This window comes from Procambarus clarkii, chromosome 92, assembly GCF_040958095.1.
Source record: "Procambarus clarkii isolate CNS0578487 chromosome 92, FALCON_Pclarkii_2.0, whole genome shotgun sequence".
Taxonomy (NCBI): domain Eukaryota; kingdom Metazoa; phylum Arthropoda; class Malacostraca; order Decapoda; family Cambaridae; genus Procambarus; species Procambarus clarkii.
Window position 1 is genome coordinate 4,105,262 of NC_091241.1, and position 20,007 is coordinate 4,125,268.

Sequence of the window (20,007 nt, forward strand, 5' to 3'; positions counted from 1 at the left end):
TTCAGAATATTATATACCACATATGTCAGACCAATCCTGGAGTATGCGGCTCCAGCATGGAGTCCATATCTAGTCAAGCATAAGACTAAACTGGAAAAGGTTCAAAGGTTTGCCACCAGACTAGTACCCGAGCTGAGAGGTATGAGCTACGAGGAGAGACTACGGGAATTAAACCTCACTTCGTTGGAAGACAGAAGAGTTAGGGGGGACATGATCACCACATTCGAGATTCTCAAGGGAATTGACAGGGTTGATAAAAACAGGCTATTTAACACAAGGGGCACACGCACTAGGGGACACAGGTGGAAACTGAGTGCCCAAATGAGCCACAGAGATATTAGAAAGAACTTTTTTAGTGTCAGAGTGGTTGACAAATGGAATGCATTAGGCAGTGATGTGTAGTGGTGTAGTGGTAAGACACTCGCCTGGCGTTCCGCGAGCGCTATGTCATGGGTTCATATCCTGGCCGGGGAGGATTTACTGGGCGCAATTCCTTAACTGTAGCCTCTGTTTAACGCAACAGTAAAATGTGTACTTGGTTGTAACAACGATTCTTCGCGGCGGGGATCGTATTCCAGGGACCTGCCCGAAACGCTACGCGTACTAGTGGCTGTACAAGAATGTAACAACTCTTGTATATATCTCAAAAAAAAAAAAAAAAAAAAAAATGTGGTGGAGGCTGACTCCATACACAGTTTCAAGTACTCACCTAATGAGTACTTGATGTAATGAGTACAGTTTCAAGTGTAGATATGATAGAGCCCAATACGCTCAGGAACCTGTACACCTGTGAAGGTGAAGCTGGAGGAGGCAGAAGTCACACTGCAGCAAGCTCCTGGAAATATCGAATTACCTAAGTATTGGGCACAGGTTGAGGGCTACAGTGGTGTCCCAGGTTACATAAAGGTTCAGGGAAGAGTAAAAGCAAATAAAATACAATAAACAAGTAAAAGTGAGTGAAAATAGCCGAGTGGAAAAGTTTGTTTTGGTCTAGAACAAAATCAAAGATGGCCGCCGCCACCACCCCCACTGAGAATGTAGACACACCATCAAATGATGGTTTCAAAGAATTCTCACCACAAGATATAAGGAAAGGAGGTGTTCTTGGCAGGTTAGAGATAATTGAGGATATGCAAAAGAAGTATGAAGAAAAAGTGCTTAAATTGGAAGAGGACAATGGAGCTCTTTGGAGTGAGCTTTGCACTCTAAAAGGGAGTATGCTTCAACAAGGTAAGATTATTACTGCATTAACAGACAAGGTAACAAATCAGGAGGAGCAAATCAAGGAACTAGTGAAAGAAAATGAGGCATGGAAAGTGAAGTGTGGTGACTTTGAAGAAATAAACAAGAAAATAGACTCATATGGTGAACAACTCCAAGCAAGCCTAAGGGCTAACATAGAGTTAGGTAAGGATCTCCAACTGGAAACTTCACTGACAACTCACATAGAGGAGGTGAATAAAGAACTAGAAAAGTATAAAGAAGAAATAAAAGCGACATATGCTGAAGTTGTAAAAGAGAAAGAGACTATCAAAGAAGTGTGTTCGGAAGTCAAAACCAGAAATGACCAACAAGAAGCAGAAATTAGGCAAGCAATTAGGAAAGAACTGGTTACCAACAGTAAACTGGTACAAAACACTGCAGATAGAACTAAGTCCATAATCATTTTTGGATGTTTAGAGAAGGAAATTTCATCTAGGGTGGACCGAGCGGCAGAAGAGATGAAAATCATAGAGAAAATAGTAGGTTTAGGAGAAGGCTCAAAGGAAAATGTCTGTGATTTTAGAAGAATAGGAAAATATGAGAAAGAAAAGAACCGCCCCTTAAGGGTGACGTTTAATGGAGTGAAAAACATGATGGAAGTGCTAAGAAATGCCAGGAAACTGCAGAGTGATGAGGTTGGCAAATTTTGGTCAATAAGACAAGACCTCTCCAAGGAAGACAGAGAAAAGCTGAAAATGAACCTAATTGAGGCAAAACGTCTAAATGGGGATAGAAATGAAGAAGACAGAAATTCTTTTTTTTACAAAGTGACAGGGACTGGAAAGCTTGTGAAATGGTACATAAAAACAAAGCAACAAGATCAGTAGTGGAAGGGGGAGTAAAGAGCAAAGGAAAAGGGAACATGTTCCTGAAAATTGTATATACCAACATAGATGGAGTGAGGTCAAAAACTTTGGAGTTGCAAGATATAATCCAGCTTAGGGTCCCAGATATTGTTGCATTATCAGAAACGAAACTTGAAGGAAATATAATAAATGAAGTCATATTCCCAAGAGGCTACTCAGTTTGGAGACGTGACAGGAAAACTAGGAAGGGAGGAGGAGTGGCTGTACTGGTGAAAAAACACCTGAAGGTAAAAGAGTTAATATTTGAAAACCCTCAAGATATTGACATAATGGCATTGCAGGTCTGGAATCAGGATGATTAGCTGATAATTGTAAATACCTACAGCCCACCAGCAAGCAACACATGGACAAAGGAAGAACTGGATGACAAACGAGAGGGCCTCATAATGGTCATGAGAGATATTATTGTACAAGCAGATAAAGATAAATCACGACTGTTGATACTAGAGGACTTCAACTTTAGAGCAATAGACTGGGAGGCCTATGAAGCAAGAACGGAGGACTTTTGGACATGCAGATTTGTGAACCTCATTCTGGAGACATTCTTGTATCAACACATAAAGCAAGCCACAAGAATGAGGGAAGGAGATGTACCGTCAGTACTGGATCTAGTATTCACCAGGAAAGAAGAAGAGATTTTTGACATCCAGTACCTTCCTCCCTTGGGAAAGAGTGATCACGTCCTGTTAGACATTAAATATGCTTTAAGATATCATCTAGAAGAAAATGGGGACATTGAAACAGTTGATAAACTCGATTTAAGGAGAGGCAACTATGGGGAACTTCGAAATTTTTTTAATGAGTAATTGGACAGAATTGTTGCTAGGCAGGGAAGTAAATGAAATGTATGCCAAATTTTTAAAACTATACGAGGAAAGCACACAAACATTCATACCAAAACAGAGATGCAGGGCCAGAAAACAGGATTGGTTCGACAGAAATTGTGAGAGGGCAAGAGACCAAAAGACAAAAATGGAATCAGTATAGGAAGAGGCCAAACCCCCAAACATACCAGCGATACAAAGATGCGAGAAACAACTATACAGCAGTAAGGAGAGAGGCAGAAAGAAATTTTGAAAAAGGGATAGCAGATAAATGTAAAACAGAACCGGGCCTATTCTACAAATTCATAAACAACAAATTGCAGGTAAAGGATAATATCCAAGAGGCCAAAGGAAGAAGTATAGGAAGAGGCCAAACCCCCAAACATACCAGCGATACAAAGATGCGAGAAACAACTATACAGCAGTAAGGAGAGAGGCAGAAAGAAATTTTGAAAAAGGGATAGCAGATAAATGTAAAACAGAACCGGGCCTATTCTACAAATTCATAAACAACAAATTGCAGGTAAAGGATAATATCCAGAGGTTGAAAATGGGAAACAGATTCACGGAAAATGAAAAGGAAATGTGTGAAACATTAAATGAAAAGTTCCAAAGTGTGTTTGTACAAAATGAAATCTTCAGAGAACCAGACACAATAAGAATTCCAGAGAACAACATAGAGCGGATAGAGGTGTCTAGAGATGAAGTGGAAAATATGCTAAAGGAGCTCGGGAAGAACAAAGCAGCTGGCCCAGATGGCGTTTCACCATGGGTTCTGAGAGAATGTGCATCTGAACTCAGCATTCCACTTCACCTGATCTTTCAGGCATCCCTGTGTACAGGAATCGTAGCAGACGTGTGGAAACAGGCTAACATAGTTCCAATCTACAAAAGTGGCAGCAGGGAAGACCCCCTCAATTATAGACCTGTATCATTGACAAGTGTAATAGTGAAAGTATTGGAAAAGCTAATCAAAACTAAATGGGTAGAACACCTGGAGAGAAATGATATAATATCAGACAGACAGTATGGTTTTCGATCTGGAAGATCCTGTGTATCGAATTTACTCAGTTTCTATGATCGAGCCACAGAGATATTACAGGAAAGACATGGTTGGGTTGACTGCATCTATCTGGACCTAAAAAAGGCTTTCGACAGAGTTGCACATAAGAGGTTGTTCTGGAAACTGGAAAATATTGGAGGGGTGACAGGTAAGCTTCTATCATGGATGAAAAATTTTCTGACTGATAGAAAAATGAGGGCAGTAATCAGAGGCAATGTATCGGAATGGAGAAATGTCACAAGTGGAGTACCACAGGGTTCAGTTCTTGCACCAGTGATGTTTATTGTGTACATAAATGATCTACCAGTTGGTATACAGAATTATATGAACATGTTTGCTGATGATGCTAAGATAATAGGAAGGATAAGAAATTTAGATGATTGTCATGCCCTTCAAAAAGACCAGGACAAAATAAGTATATGGAGCACCACTTGGCAAATGGAATTTAATGTTAATAAATGTCATGTTATGGAATGTGGAATAGGAGAACATAGACCCCACACAACCTATATATTATGTGAGAAATCTTTAAAGAATTCTGATAAAGAAAGAGATCTAGGAGTGGTTCTAGATAGAAAACTATCACCTGAGGACCACATAAAGAATATTGTGCAAGGAGCCTATGCAATGCTTTCTAACTTCAGAATTGCATTTAAATACATGGATGGCGATATACTAAAGAAATTGTTCATGACTTTTGTTAGGCCAAAGCTAGAATATGCAGCTGTTGTGTGGTGCCCATATCTTAAGAAGCACATCAACAAACTGGAAAAGGTGCAAAGACATGCTACTAAGTGGCTCCCAGAACTGAAGGGCAAGAGCTACGAGGAGAGGTTAGAAGCATTAAATATGCCAAAACTAGAAGACAGAAGAAAAAGAGGTGATATGATCACTACGTATAAAATAGTAACAGGAATTGATAAAATCGACAGGGAAGACTTCCTGAGACCTGGAACTTCAAGAACAAGAGGTCATAGATTTAAACTAGCTAAACACAGATGCCGAAGAAATATAAGAAAATTCACCTTCGCAAATAGAGTGGTAGACGGTTGGAACAAGTTAAGTGAGAAGGTGGTGGAGGCCAAGACCGTCAGTAGTTTCAAAGCGTTATATGACAAAGAGTGCTGGGAAGACGGGACACCACGAGCGTAGCTCTCATCCTGTAACTACACTTAGGTAATTACACTTAGGTAATTACCTGTTGATTGACGGTTGAGAGGTGGGACCAAAGAGCCAGAGCTCAACCCCCGCAAGCACAACTAGGTGAGTACACATCAAGCTCCCCCACACCAAACACCCCCACACACATCACGCCCTCCCACACCAAACACCCCCACGCACATCATGCTCCCCACATGGGGGCCTCGTAGCCTGGTGGATAGCGCGCAGGACTCGTAATTCTGTGGCGCGGGTTCGATTCCCGCACGAGGCAGAAACAAATGGGCAAAGTTTCTTTCACCCTAAGTGCCCCTGTTACCTAGCAGTAAATAGGTACGTGGGAGTTAGTCAGCTGTCACGGGCTGCTTCCTGGGGTGTGTGTGTGTGTGTGTGTGTGGTGTGGGGAAAAAAAGTAGTTAGTAAACAGTTAATTGACAGTTGAGAGGCGGGCCGAAAGAGCAAAGCTCAACCCCCGCAAAAACATAACTAGTACACAACTAGTAAACACACCAAACACCCCGACACACGCCCTCACACCAAACACCTCCCACACACATCACGCCTCCCACACCAAACACCCCGACAAATTCACTACAAACAACAAGGAAGTGTGCGAGGAACTCAGTGAGAAATGTCTCCACAGTAGAACAAGGGGAAGTCCCAGAGATTAAAGCGGGAATATCTGATCAGAAACCACTAGATGAGTTTGTGATTACCAGTGGGGAGGTGAGGAAGCATTTGGTAGAGTTGGAAATGACAAAGGCAATAGTCCCAGATGGGATCTTACCTTGGGTATTGAAGGAAGGAACAGAAGCTCTGTGCCAACCACTCCCCATGGTGTATAACAAATCATTGGTAACAGGTGAACTGCCAAAAATTTAGAAGACGGCTAATGTAGTCCCGATATTCAAGAAGAGTGATAGACAGGAGGCATTGAACTACAGACCAGTGTCACTAACTTGCATACCATGCAAGCTGATGGAGAAGATTGTGCGAAAAAAGTTAGTGGAACATCTGGAGCGGAAGAACTTTGTAACACAATGTAACGTACGATTATGTTATTATGTTACGTTGTTGAGTAAATTAGATACACAGTGTTTAGTGGGTTTTCATATATATTTAGTAGTCTTGGATACAGCAGTGTCGTAGACGTTGAGCTACTAAACATATGGCCCTGTATGACTAACCATCCTGCAAGATGGGGACTTTTATTATCACTGCTGCCTTATTCACTGGTGTGCCTATGATATCCTCATAACGAACCCAGAGTCTGTCAGTGCAGATTACTTTCTGACCAGGGGGAGAAAGATACTGGCAGTATGGGGCGTTAAAGTTTATTGAAGATTAAATTCTGCAGAACATGTAAATATATAAAGTAAGAATTAACAGTAACAATTCCAAGTCCGAGGACTAGATTTAACATAAAAGGTACACCCGTAGTAATTATGAGACCTTAGCCTATAGTGACATGGAAACTAATTCTGCAGAAACGTAAAGCTTAACTGTTACTAGAATTAAGGCCGAATGCAAATGTGAGTAATTATATAACACTAGGATATAACAGGCAGGACACAAAGAGTAACTAATAAGTGAGAGACCACATAACACATAATGTACCCGACCAAGAGGCCGTAAAGACCTAATGAATAAGGAGAAGGGGGTGACTACAAGTAGGGCTTACTAGCACCTAGACTGGGCAAAGTATTAGCTGCGGACAGCGGGACACTTGGGGACCGGCGCTGCACCCCCCTTCCCACATGCAGTGGGGAGACAATCGGGACGACTGTGCAAAGCATGACGGGGGTACAAAAGCAGCCGCTTGCAAAGGGGGGGAGGGTGGGGTTTTGCGAGGGCAGCGGCGAGGGCAGGCGGAGTGAGGGCAGAGCCCCATTGTGCGCCCGTATTTATACGGCCCCAAACTGCCCGCGCAACGCCGCGGGACGCGCTGCGCAATTGTTTCTTTCTCCCCCGCCAGAAACATCCCCGCTTGCGATCAAGCAGTGACCATTTATCATATGATTCTGTATGACTAACCATCCTGTGTGATGGGGATTTTTTTTTTAGCATCACGTAGCTAGCTTTTTGACACATTGTACTCCCCTTCATATAGTCTAGGGTAGCTGCACAAATGCAGATGTACCTAATGTATTAATAATAATAATAAAAAAAAAGATGGAAAAAAAAACCCACAAGCATAACTAGGTGAGTACACCTCACCCCCTCACATCCCCCACACACTTCTCGTCCACTACACCAAACCTCCACAACACACACTTCACACCCTCAGAAAGAGCTTAACAGAAAATTACCGTCTGATCAGTTTGACATCACACATCTGCAAGCTAATGGAGAGAATCCTAATGGATGGCATCATCCACCATATTTAAGTAAACAATGTTGTAAAATTAACGCAACATGGGTTTGTTAAAAATAGATCCTGTCTTATAAACTTGCTCACATTTTTGGAAACGTTAAGCAGCTACTCAGACAAAGGGCTTCCAGTATTTGTAGTACAGTACTGTATACAGTACAATGATTTTGCTAAAGCTTTTGATAAGTTGCCACATGGAAGACTAGTACGGAAATTGCAGGCACATGGACTAAATGGTAGAATACTAGAATGGATAAAACAATGGGTAAAACAAAGAAAGCACAGGGTCGTGCTAAATGGGAATGATTCTGACTGGAGAAATATGGTGAGGGGTACCACAGGGGTCCATTTTGAGGCCAACCCATTTTATCATATACATCAATGACACAGATGAGAATATTTAGATTCAGATTCAGATTCAGATGTTTATTCAGGTAAGGTATATACATACAAGTGATGTTACATTAATGGATTGATATATAGATAGAGCTAGTACATACAATGCCTAAAGCCACTATTACGCAATGCGTTTCGGGTATCTTAAACTGGTTGAGAGAGGTACAGTCTTTAACATGGTTGGGAAGGTCATTCCACATTCTGGGCCCCTTGATTTGCAGAGCATTTCTAGTTTGATTAAGACGTACTCTAGGAATATCAAAACTGTATTTATTTCTGGTGTGGTGCTCATGGGTTCTGTTACAACCTTCTATGAAGCTTTTAAGATCAGGATTGGCATTATAGTTTAGCGTTTTATATATGTATAATACACATGAGAGAATGTGCAGTGACTTAATATCTAACATATTCAGAGATTTGAGTAGGGGTACCGAGTGATGTCTGGGGGCCAGAGTTGGATATTGTTCTAATAGCAGCTTTGTGTTGGGTAATTAGAGGACGTAAGTGATTTTGGGTAGTAGAACCCCAAGCACAAATACCATAGTTGAGATAAGGATAGATAAGGGAGTAATAGAGAGTCACCAGGGCAGGGCGTGGTACATAATATCTGATCTTAGAAAGAATGCCCACAGTTTTTGAAACTTTTTTTGATATATTTAGAATGTGTCCCTGGAAATTTCAAACCACATCATTAAATTTGCAGATGATACTAAGATTTATGGTAAAGTTGGAAGTGAAAATGATATTGAGGAATTACAACGAGATCTACATAACTCCATAAATGGTCAGAAGTACTTTATAATGCAAAAAATGCAAGGCCTTGCATGTGGGGCATAGCAACCCATGCGACAAATACCAAATTAATAACATTACCTTGATGACTCTTATCAAGTCGTGTGTTTGCAGCAGATTGATGAAGAAAAGAACTTTGGAGTCAGAATCCACCATTTACTGAAAGTTGCACAAAAAGGGCAGCTACACTACTGGCTACATACTGTTGTCTGCTATTATGATATGATTGAATATACAGTAGTTCAGAGCAAGGCCTCGGATTCCATAATGATGAAGTTTAAGTAAGAGGTACTGTAGTTATGATTTACAGTACCAGCTTTTACAGGTCAATGAAGAAGACAATTTGGAACTCATTTTTGTCAAGGGCTATGTAGATTATATTAAGTAAATTAATAATGACATCATTGGTATTTTATTTTTTTGAGGAGGGGAGGATGGAAGCCAAACTGGCTAGGACTTAATATGTTGAATTTTAACAGGTTTGAGGAAAGCTGTCTGTATATAATTTGTTTCAAATATTTTTGAGAGTATTGATAGATTTGATAAAGATTGTTCTGTAATTGTTTATATCACCTCCTTTATGAACTGGAGTTGATTGTTTAACCCTTAGGCTGCAATTATCGTCTAATGACGATCCCTAGAGAACTGCAATGATCATCAAAAGACGATCTAATCAATTATTGTCTGGACTTAACATGTATGATGCAAATATGGATATACAGTAATAGGTCTATGTGGATGTAATGGAGTTTACTTTGACCCATGCAAAAAAATACTGCTACCATTTCATAGTCAGATTGCAGTTATTGTCATGAACATTACTATGGGAATGCGGTCGTCATACAACGATTTAAACCATTATTATCTGGGTTTTACATCTATCATGCTAATATGGATATACGGGTAATAGCTCTCTGTAGATGTAAATACAGAAAAACAAGTGATAAAACAATCGGTGAAACATCCGAGGATAAAACAGGAATCGTCAGCAAAGTCGAGTATCAGGCATTGACAAGTGCTGCGCGCAGCCTTGCATAGCGCCTCCACCCAATCAAACAACAAAATATAATTTTTGTTCATGTTTTTCTTATGGTTTGCTTACAAATTAATAATTCTATAAAGATTGAAAAAATGGCGATAAAAACAAAAAACATAGCTGCTGTCGTAAAATCCATAATTTCATCAGTACCTTCTGACTTTCCTGTAGTTCCTTTATTATTATTTGTCAATTAATTTGTCTTTATTCTCATTATTTTCATCTATTGTTGCATCATCATTATTCTTCCTGCTATTCATAAGTTTATTAAGTTTTCATTGTTTAATGCAGTAAAAGGGGCCTCTGCCTTTAGTTTCCTCATTGTTGTATGCATCACCTAAGGCATCCGAGATCTCAAGACACTTACTGTGGTATATAAATTTATAACTTACAACTTGTTATATTTGTCCGGGCCCTAAAGCATCTTTGCAATGGCCATCTTTCACAGAGTAGCAGGAATCTCGGTAAACTAAGTATGCCAATTTCTGGTTGAGCCCCAGTGACTCCTTTTAGCTACCATCTCTGATGTAGGTACCCAACCCATCATACAAGAAAATAGTAGCAGCTCTTGAAATTTACATAATGTCCTATTTTCTGCTCGTGGGTTCTATGGAAGGTTAGGATAGGGTCCTTAGTATGACTTTTTTTATGTTGGAAATGCTCGCAGGAATGGGCTGGCATAAGTGGCACAACTTAATATATAATGCTGTGGCTACCTGCACCTCTGTGAAGGGACTAGGTTCTGGCAGAGTCCCTGGTAGGCAAGAGAACTTTGCGACTGATGGCACCTATATTGAAGATGATAGCTTCAGGGAGTTTTAAGGGGCTTCCTCTAGTAAACCTACAGCTTCAGCATTCATAGTATTGCTAGTCCATGACACAACTTGACAAACATTGGCAAAGGATGAAGCAAACAACACTATCTACGGTAACTTTAATGGTGACTAGTTTAAAAATATAAAATATATAAAACACCTTTAAACCTATATATCTTGAAGCAGGAAAGTATCTCGTGCTAAGAAATATATTTCACCACGAACATAGCTCTCATCCTGTAACTACCCTTAGGTAATTACTTGTGACAAATTTAATGAATTTCATTTTGCCAAAGTATCCAAAATAATTAGTAAATGAGTTCAATAAAATAAATTAACTTAAAAGGTCATCATAATATTGCCTCTGTCAAAATTCAACTAAGGTCCCAAATTAGGAAGAAATAATAAATCATTTAAAAATTATTTTATATGCTAATGCACAAAATTATTGCTGCTTTATCTTTCATAAATTACCCATTAAATAACATAAGTACACTGGCTGCACACATTTGTAAAATCAAGATCATCCTTAACTTACACATAAGGGCCACACTACCATATACACAATTCAGAGGACCTAAATGTTTATAGGAATGATACTTCAGAGAACTTGCTCAAGAGGAGACATGAGAAACAATTCTTCTAAATATGCAAACCTTATCTTCATGTACCGTTAACCAGTACATTTCTGAATATCAAATCTAACCTTTGTTACTAGTAATGCTAGGCACTGTGACTGAGGGTAGAGGGGAGATAGCACTGAAACACGTTTGGGACAGTGTCCAACAAAATGGCTACCGAGGTTGGAACTGGTCACATTGTGTGTGAGACTTTGCATGAACCACCTTCATCAACACATGAGCAACACAGCCTATGGCTCTGGCCAGTATGGGGGGTCAGCATGAGCCACTTTGGTAAACACACTAATGAGACATGACTCCAGTCATAGTGGGGGGGGGAGGGGAAGGGGAGGTGGGAGGATGCATGCATTAAATAACATTTATTGCTTTAGTAGAACCTTCGTGCTTATATCAAGTGTTCCACAATATAGTCTACCTCACCACTGTATTTCTGACACATGTTCCTTCTAAAATCTTGCTTTTCTGAAACAATCACTTTTTTTTATTAATATAATAAGCTTTTAAAATTGACTATTTTGATCAGTTAAGAGTTAGTAATTAAATGACAAGAAATTATATTTAAGAGAATTAATTCCTTCTGTGTGTTCCTGGTCCTTGTTGCGGCAGCTATAGGTCTTTGTCCTTATGGTTGGCCGCTGAGTAATCTGAGACTGGTCCAACACCAGATAGAGATGACACTGCAGGCAGAGCAGAGCCACAGACAGTAGAGAAAGGGAAGCCGACTGGGTATCCCAAATAAAGCCGAACCAAGTTCGAACCTAGGATAAAACCAACTGAAACTTCCTCCAGTTCATCAGGAACCCAGAAAGTTCGGAAAGAACAAGGTTACTGGCTTGCAGGCATGTGGACTGGCTGGAAGTCCACATCAGCCAATTGTCGAGATAGGCCACGGTGTTGCTAGGTCACAACTACCTGTGCAAACCTGGTAAAGATCTGAGTAACCAGATTCAGGCCAAAAAGAACCCAAACAGCTATATGTCCCATAACGAACCCTAACAAGTCCCTTAACCTTGAATGAATAAAATGTACCAATACATATCTTTCTGGTCCAGGGATACCATCCAGAATTCCATTTGCAACACCAGATGGACCTACCTTGAGGTTACCTTGAGGTGCTTCCGGGGCTTAGTGTCCCCGCGGCCCGGTCGTCGACCAGGCCTCCTGGTTGCTGGACTGATCAACCAGGCTGTTAGACGCGGCTGCTCGCAGTCTGACGTATGAGTCACAGCCTGGTTGATCAGGTATCCTTTGGAGGTGCTTATCCAGTTCTCTCTTGAACACTGTGAGGGGTTGGCCAGTTATGCCCCTTATGTGTAGTGGAAGCGTGTTGAACAGTCTCGGGCCTCTGATGTTGATAGAGTTCTCTCTCAGAGTACCTGTTGCACCTCTGCTTTTCAACGGGGGTATTCTAAGCTAACACTGCCATGTGAAAGGTCAGGCAAGGAAAGAAGCAGTACAATCCCATGACGTTGAAAATGTACCAATTGTTCTACAGAATCCTGCTTAGGGTCTTGGAACAACTGGAACACCCACCTAAGAGAGGTGATTAGCTTGCCCATGCCAGACTCCAAACAAGTCATGATGACTTTGTGGAGCTGAAGAGAGAACTCCTGATTCAAGACTCCTGAATCTACTGGAAGAAAGGGGAAGAGAACCAATACCATTCAGAAAGCCCACAAAGTGTGGGACCAGGAAGTAGCAAAAAATGCCAGATGTGAAATGGGCGAATCACAAAAATGCTGACTAAAAAAAAAAAACCCTGAGCAGAAGCACTCTTCTGCAACACTCAAGAACTAGAAGAGGCAAAGGCTAGATGACACTATGGCTCAGGAATCAGGCACCCAGTGACCTTCCTTGGACTCTCTCCCCTCGCTCCGGTTAATCACAAATAGAGAGCAGAGCCATGTTTCATGTCTGATACCTGATCAGACAGGAAGTCATCATTTAAAACTAATGGACTCGAGTTAAGCATACCTTTCCCCACCCCCCAACCCCTGAGAAATAGATGTCTCCAAATCCCCAACTTCCCTAATTCTGAATCTCTAAACACCATAAAAGCCAACTCCAGGGCATCCAGGCAATCAACAAACAAGAGAAAAAAGACTTCATAAAGCAGCTACTGCCTGATAAGCCTCCTGTCTTGAAGAAGACTGTTAGAATCAAGAATCAAGATCCAGTAAACGCAAATATTGCAGGCTTAGTACATCCCAAAATCAATAAAACCCAAATGTCTCCAGCCTCAGAGCCTTTCAGAGAGGTCAAGGACCCTTGTACTACTCTGGGTGAGGCACCCTACACAGTAGGCCGGCCTCTATGGGATGAACTCCTGAACCCACTGGAGAAGTCACCCTGTTAGGGCAGGGACAATGCCAAACAAGTACCTAGGGAAGAGCAGCCCTAGGCACATGCAGCTTGAGGTGAAATGTAACCAATGTCAGCACAACAAGTGAGGCTTGTAAACACAAGCATGTGAAGCTATCTCTAAACTTTGAAATGATACACAAGAAAATGGCTCTCGCTGGACAGAATCCAAAGGACTGCCGGCACATATTTAGAAACAGCCGAGATACCACTAAGGCTGGAAACTCAAAAAAAAAAAAATCAATACAGGTGGACAACAGTGAAAGGACTGAAGAACTGTGTCAACATGGGAGCCTACAGCTACCAGGGTGCTGCCACCTAATGATGGCCAGCTGTAAATAATGAGGATTCAAACTACTGGGCAGAATATTTGTAGTCATTTGCTGCTTCAGTTTTCTTTTACCTGTGAACCTTGCAGTTGTTCATTTTGCTTCACTTGCTTACTGGATGTTTCCTTGCCGAGGGTGATCATGACAATTCCCTGCGCTTTGTGCCTCTGAGTGGGCCAGATTCTGGATCTGGTCTCTGGTAGGCTTTTTAAGGTACTAGGGCTGATGCAACTCTTGTGAGGAGCTGTCTCAGTACTACAGGAAGCCACCGTTTGGCCCCTCCAGAAAAAGTTTAGAGAAGGCAAGTCCAGTGGCGGTGAGAAGTTTTAGATTATGAATCATCTCGCCTTCTTCCATGTTTCTCTTCTAGGTCTTGTGCCAAAATGACAACATTGTTTCCTTTATCACTAATTAAAACTTCAGACATTCTATAGCATCACTAATTCCAGTCATTATAATGACAGTATCTTCTTGTTCATGGTACAGGCAGTTTGCAGGAAGGTTAAATAATGTGTGAATTTAAATTTAAGGAAAAATGAAAAAAAAAAGGTCAGTTTAGAATACAGCCCTCAATTTATATGCCAAAACACATTAGCATCAGCAGCCTTGACAAAATCTCTTTCTCTCTTTCTCTTACCCATGTGTATAGTAATGACACACACATACACTTCTCCAAGGTGTATAGTAATTATACACACTTTTTCCCCATGTGTGTAATAATCATACAGAAGCCAATTACATCCACAACTGTAATAAAAATGTGATGAAAACGTTAATATTGTGAGAAGAAATTAGCATGACAGGTATAAATAGTTAGAGAGGCAGAACAGAAAGAGCTAGATCTCACTCCCCCCGGTCACTGAAAGATAAGCACACTTGCCCTATGTGTAAAGTAATCATACAAATAATCTACCAACTATAAATATCTACAACCTTCCTTAGTTCATATTATTAACATACCAAAGTTCAATACAAAATTGGACATAAATCACAGCCCATATCACAGCTTCAGCTAGAAAATAACACTTGAGATGTGGATTAATGTAAACACACTGCTACTTACCAGTTTTTCTTATAAAGGTGCAACACCTATGTTTAAATCCCTGAGCTTAGCACACTTTACAGTAGAGAGCACTTCATTTGCTTCACAGATGGATCTAAATCTTTAGATACCTTACTACTTCTACCAGAAACTTACCTCTGTTTAACAATGTGGCCCAAAACCAATCTTTCCCAGATTGGGGAAAGCTTCAAGCTTTAATAAAAAACTTGTAAGGAAGTACTTGAAAATTTCTCTAATGTTCCACATGTTGGTTTAGCCATTATAAAGTGAGGCAGAGTGACCCTGTTTCTTGCACTGATAAGCAAAGTGCAGAAAGGATGAGTATTATCTTAGCAAATACATGGAAATAAATTAGCATTACAAATACAAATTAAAGAAATGAGGAAAATAAAGAAAAATAAAGAGATTGAGAAAACAGTGAAAACACGAACAAGGTTGAGCTGAAAAACTGACCGAGGACAACAAGTGGAGCAGTGTGTGTGTGTGTGTGTGTGTGTGTGTGTGTGTGTGTGTGTGTGTGTGTGTGTGTGTGTGTGTGTCCACACACAGCCATCTACACACAACAGTAGTCCTGCCATTGCTCAGTCCACTCACTCCTTTATCTACAAAATATTTGTCAATGGAAGACTTCATTTACCATCAGTTTTAAATCCCTTTCAGCTAATAATTGTAATAACAACAAAACACATGTCTACTATAAGAAATTAAAAAATCTTTAACAATTTAGCATGTGGTCATCAAATCACTGTTAAAAATACTATATTTAATAAATTCCGAAACCTGATAAAATCCCGAGATGTACGTGCAACTATCTGTTCTTGCTAATGTTTTAACTAAAACTTTGTGCATCTCAACCAATTATCGAGTTGTAAAAGTAAAAAGGCAAAACTGTATAGAGACAAACTGCAATGAATCACTGTGTACATGAGTGTCCAGACTATGTCACACAGGTCATGTATCTCTGGTCTGCTCATTACAAAGTCACTCTACAATGCACTGTAATTGGAAGTATGAATGGTAAGCATTCATACTCAAAGTGTTTTCAGAATTATTCTAAAGCTGACGTATACCAGTTTTAACATTGCCTTAAAGTAAAAATGCATTTATAATGTGACCATTGTAACCAAAAATTGGTATGCATTTCTCATCGCATAAATATGAACACTATTGAAGCACTGCGGAGGGGGTGTGTTCACCCGGGTGTGTGCTCATGTGTGCCGGATGAAGGGTTCATGTGTTTAATGTATCCCATTATTTATATATGTATATAATATACACACTATATATATATATATATATGTATATATATTATATATATATATATATATATATATATATATATATATATATATATATATATATATATATATATATATATATATATATATATATATATATATATATTTATTACACATATACATGGGGTTACATATACTGAACTGCATAATAATCATAGATATCATCAACTGATTATTTTATTTATTTGCAATCAATAACAATCCTAAATTAAATTACCATTATAATAGTGGTGATTGTCTGCTTACACATACAGTACCATAAGCCACAGCCTACACAGACCACAACCTGTACATGGGCCACAGCCTACACACAGACCACAACCTGTACATGGGCCACAGCCTACACACAGGCCACAACCTGTACATGGGCCACAGCCTACACACAGACCACAACCTGTACATGGGCCACAGCCTACACACAGGCCACAACCTGTACATGGGCCACAGCCTACACACAGACCACAACCTGTACATGGGCCACAGCCTACACACAGACCACAACCTGTACATGGGCCACAGCCTACACACAGACCACAACCTGTACATGGGCCACAGCCTACACACAGGCCACAACCTGTACACCAACGCCACACCCTACACATAAACCACAGCTAAGCCATAATAAATATACAATCCCACCCCACAAAACATAATTAACACATAATTCAAGACCCTTATTTAAACATTCTCTGAGATCCTGTTAAGAATAACAATGAATAGTGACCAGGAAGGTGTTTCAAAACAATATCAAAGCTTCCTTATGTTATAAACTGGTCCCTGAGATGTGTGATGTTTCCCCTGTAATGTTAATGTGGCATGCCGAGTCTGTAACTCGTGTTAGTTCCTAAACAACTATCCTCCTTTTGTGCAGCTCTTGCGTCCTGCGGGAAATGAGAGCACAACTATTGTCACGTCCAAATGACCACCTCAAGGAGTGGGAAGTATTGCTGAAGTCTCTGCTACAAATATTCCATGTCCCACCTTGATAATATCGGACGTTATAATTTACTTGTACTCTGCAGTTCTATTATTATGATTGTCATGCACATTATCACTTTCTTATTCACAATGTTATTGCTGTTCTGCCAGCATATACTGTGGTTGTGTTCATCTGAACAGCCACTATTATGTCCTATAGTTACATTCATATTATAACAATTATCAGTACTCTATTGGGGGTAAATCCATATAAAAATGATTTTGCACAGCAAATCTCATCAGTAAAATGAAAGGTCCCGAGAGTGTCATGACACAACCATCACAGTGATAGTGCCATGGCACAACCATCACAGTGATAGTGTCATGACACAACCGTCACAGTGATAGTGTCATGACACAACCATCACAGTGATAGTGTCATGACACAACCATACACTGTACAGTGTTGGATAGTACCAACATACACTGTAGGATAATACCAACATACACTGTACAGTATAAGATACTGTAATACCAACATACAGTGCACGGTATAAGAGAGTACTGTACTAACATACACTGCACAGTATAAGATAATACCAACATACACTGTACAGTATAAGATACTGTAATACCAACATACAGTGCACGGTATAAGAGAGTACTGTACCAACATACACTGCACAGTATAAGATAATACCAACATACAGTGCACGGTATAAGAGAGTACTGTACCAACATACACTGCACAGTATAAGATAATACCAACATACAGTGCACGGTATAAGAGAGTACTGTACCAACATACACTGTACAGTATAAGATAATACCAACATACATTGCATGGTACAAGAGAGTACTGTACCAACATACACTGCACAGTATAAGGGAGTACTGTACCAACATACACTGTACAGTATAAGATAATACCAACATACAGTGCACGGTATAAGAGTACTGTACCAACATACACTGCACAGTACAAGATAATACCAACATACAGTGCACGGTATAGGAGAGTACTGTACCAACATACACTGTACAGTATAAGATAATACCAACATACATTGCACAGTACAAGAGAGTACTGTACCAGCATACACTGCACAGTATAAGAGAGTACTGTACCAACATACACTGCACAGTATAAGAGAGTACTGTAGCAACATACACTGCACAGTATAAGAGAGTACTGTACCAACATACACTGCACAGTATAAGAGAATACTGTACCAACATACACTGCACAGTATAAGAGAGTACTGTACCAACATACACTGCACAGTGTAGGAGAGTACAAAAAAAAACAGAATTTGATACATCCTGGCATGAATGAACAGCAGCTTATTTAGCTGACTATGAAGTTGTATGCTTTATACAATCACAATATGAACATTGTAATTCCTGACTTGAAAATAAGTGTCATCAGTAACTAACCACAGAGTACTAAAATATGAAATATACCATTCATCAATAACACATACTTCTTTTTTCACACATTGTGGTTCAATGAATGTCTGAGCCTCATACACAGATTACTTGATTGACAAGCCAAACATGCGAGTGAGGGCGGGCGTGTGAGTTGAGGCAACCGCCAACAATAGTGGCAAGTCATTGAGGTCAAAGCCCAGAGCACGTGTCAACTCTGGCAAGTGGTAGGGGCTCAGTGCAGCTTCAGTGCCTCTTAAGGAAGCACCAGCTCCTCCCAGTAAGTACTCTGCCAACAGCTGTGACTTGAGGTATAGTTCACATAGGCGTTCCTCGAAGTGTTGCATGATCTGTGGAAAGAAATGTTATTAATCTCCTTAGGTCACACACTGTAATAAATAATAAAAAAAAATTAATGTAATGAAACAGCCTTTACTAGATGGCACCTAGTGACCCCCTGAGCTTACCTCTGGTTCTGCCAAACCTTAACCCAACACCCAGCCTCTAAGACCCATCCATCACCTATCTGAAGCCAGGACCAGAATCTAGCTCGCTTGAGCCATTATGGTCATATGGAAGGCTGGACGTATGCAAGACGAGTGTTTCAAATGACGAACTCGGTGCCGGAACGGATTAAATTCATTAACCGAGGTTCCTCTGTACATACATACACAAAACACACACACACATATTTAATGTATAATGGCAGCAGGTTTTCATTTAGATATGTTTCACTAAATATGACTGCATATTCTGTACTGATTATTTTCTTGTTTAGGGCTTCTATCCTTCTGACTAGTGCTCTTGCATCTTGGTTTAATTGGAAGAGGACTTCTCCAAATGTCATCTTTGTTCAAGGCAAACTAAAAGAAATAATTAACTGTAGAGTGTATTACAAGTGTTATAAATGTACACAACATATTGAACCTAACTGGTTCATTCTCAAGTGATGGGACTGTACAGGGCATATTATATTTATACCATTAGGGATGTCAGGTACATAATACAAATAGGTGAGGAGTACAGCATAAAGACGGGAAGAGTAGGGCATAAATGGGGGATGAATGAGGGATGTAAATAGGGACAAATAAAGTAAAAAACAAAAAAAAAAAGGGGGAAGCAAATACAAAGATTAATCAGGTGTAGTGGGCATGGCATTTTGAGCAGTGTCTTCTACATTGTTATCTTTGTATTCCAGTCTTGTTCTTACTCTCATGGTGAGTAGAGTGAATAGCTCTGTTATTTGGGTATTTATGGTGGGTTGTTCAGCTTTTATATGAATGGCTTCAAGAATTTGTAATTTTCTTACATCCTGAGTTTTGTCAGGATGTACGAAGAACAACAGGGTGATGTTGTTAGGGGTGATGTCATGGGCTTGTCTCATG

The 20,007-nt window shown here is 40.0% G+C and overlaps 1 protein-coding gene across 1 annotated transcript in view; it reads right to left on the minus strand.

Annotated features, from left to right (window-relative positions):
- Positions 1 to 16,440: 16,440 nt before the first annotated feature.
- The window catches only part of LOC123775146 (uncharacterized), a 55,102-nt gene continuing 51,535 nt past the window's right edge, over positions 16,441 to 20,007 (minus strand). The window contains exon 13 of the mRNA XM_045770064.2: positions 16,441 to 18,972. Coding sequence (XP_045626020.2) covers positions 18,730 to 18,972 — 243 coding nt within the window. The 3' untranslated portion in view covers positions 16,441 to 18,729. The remainder of the gene's footprint in view (positions 18,973 to 20,007) is intronic.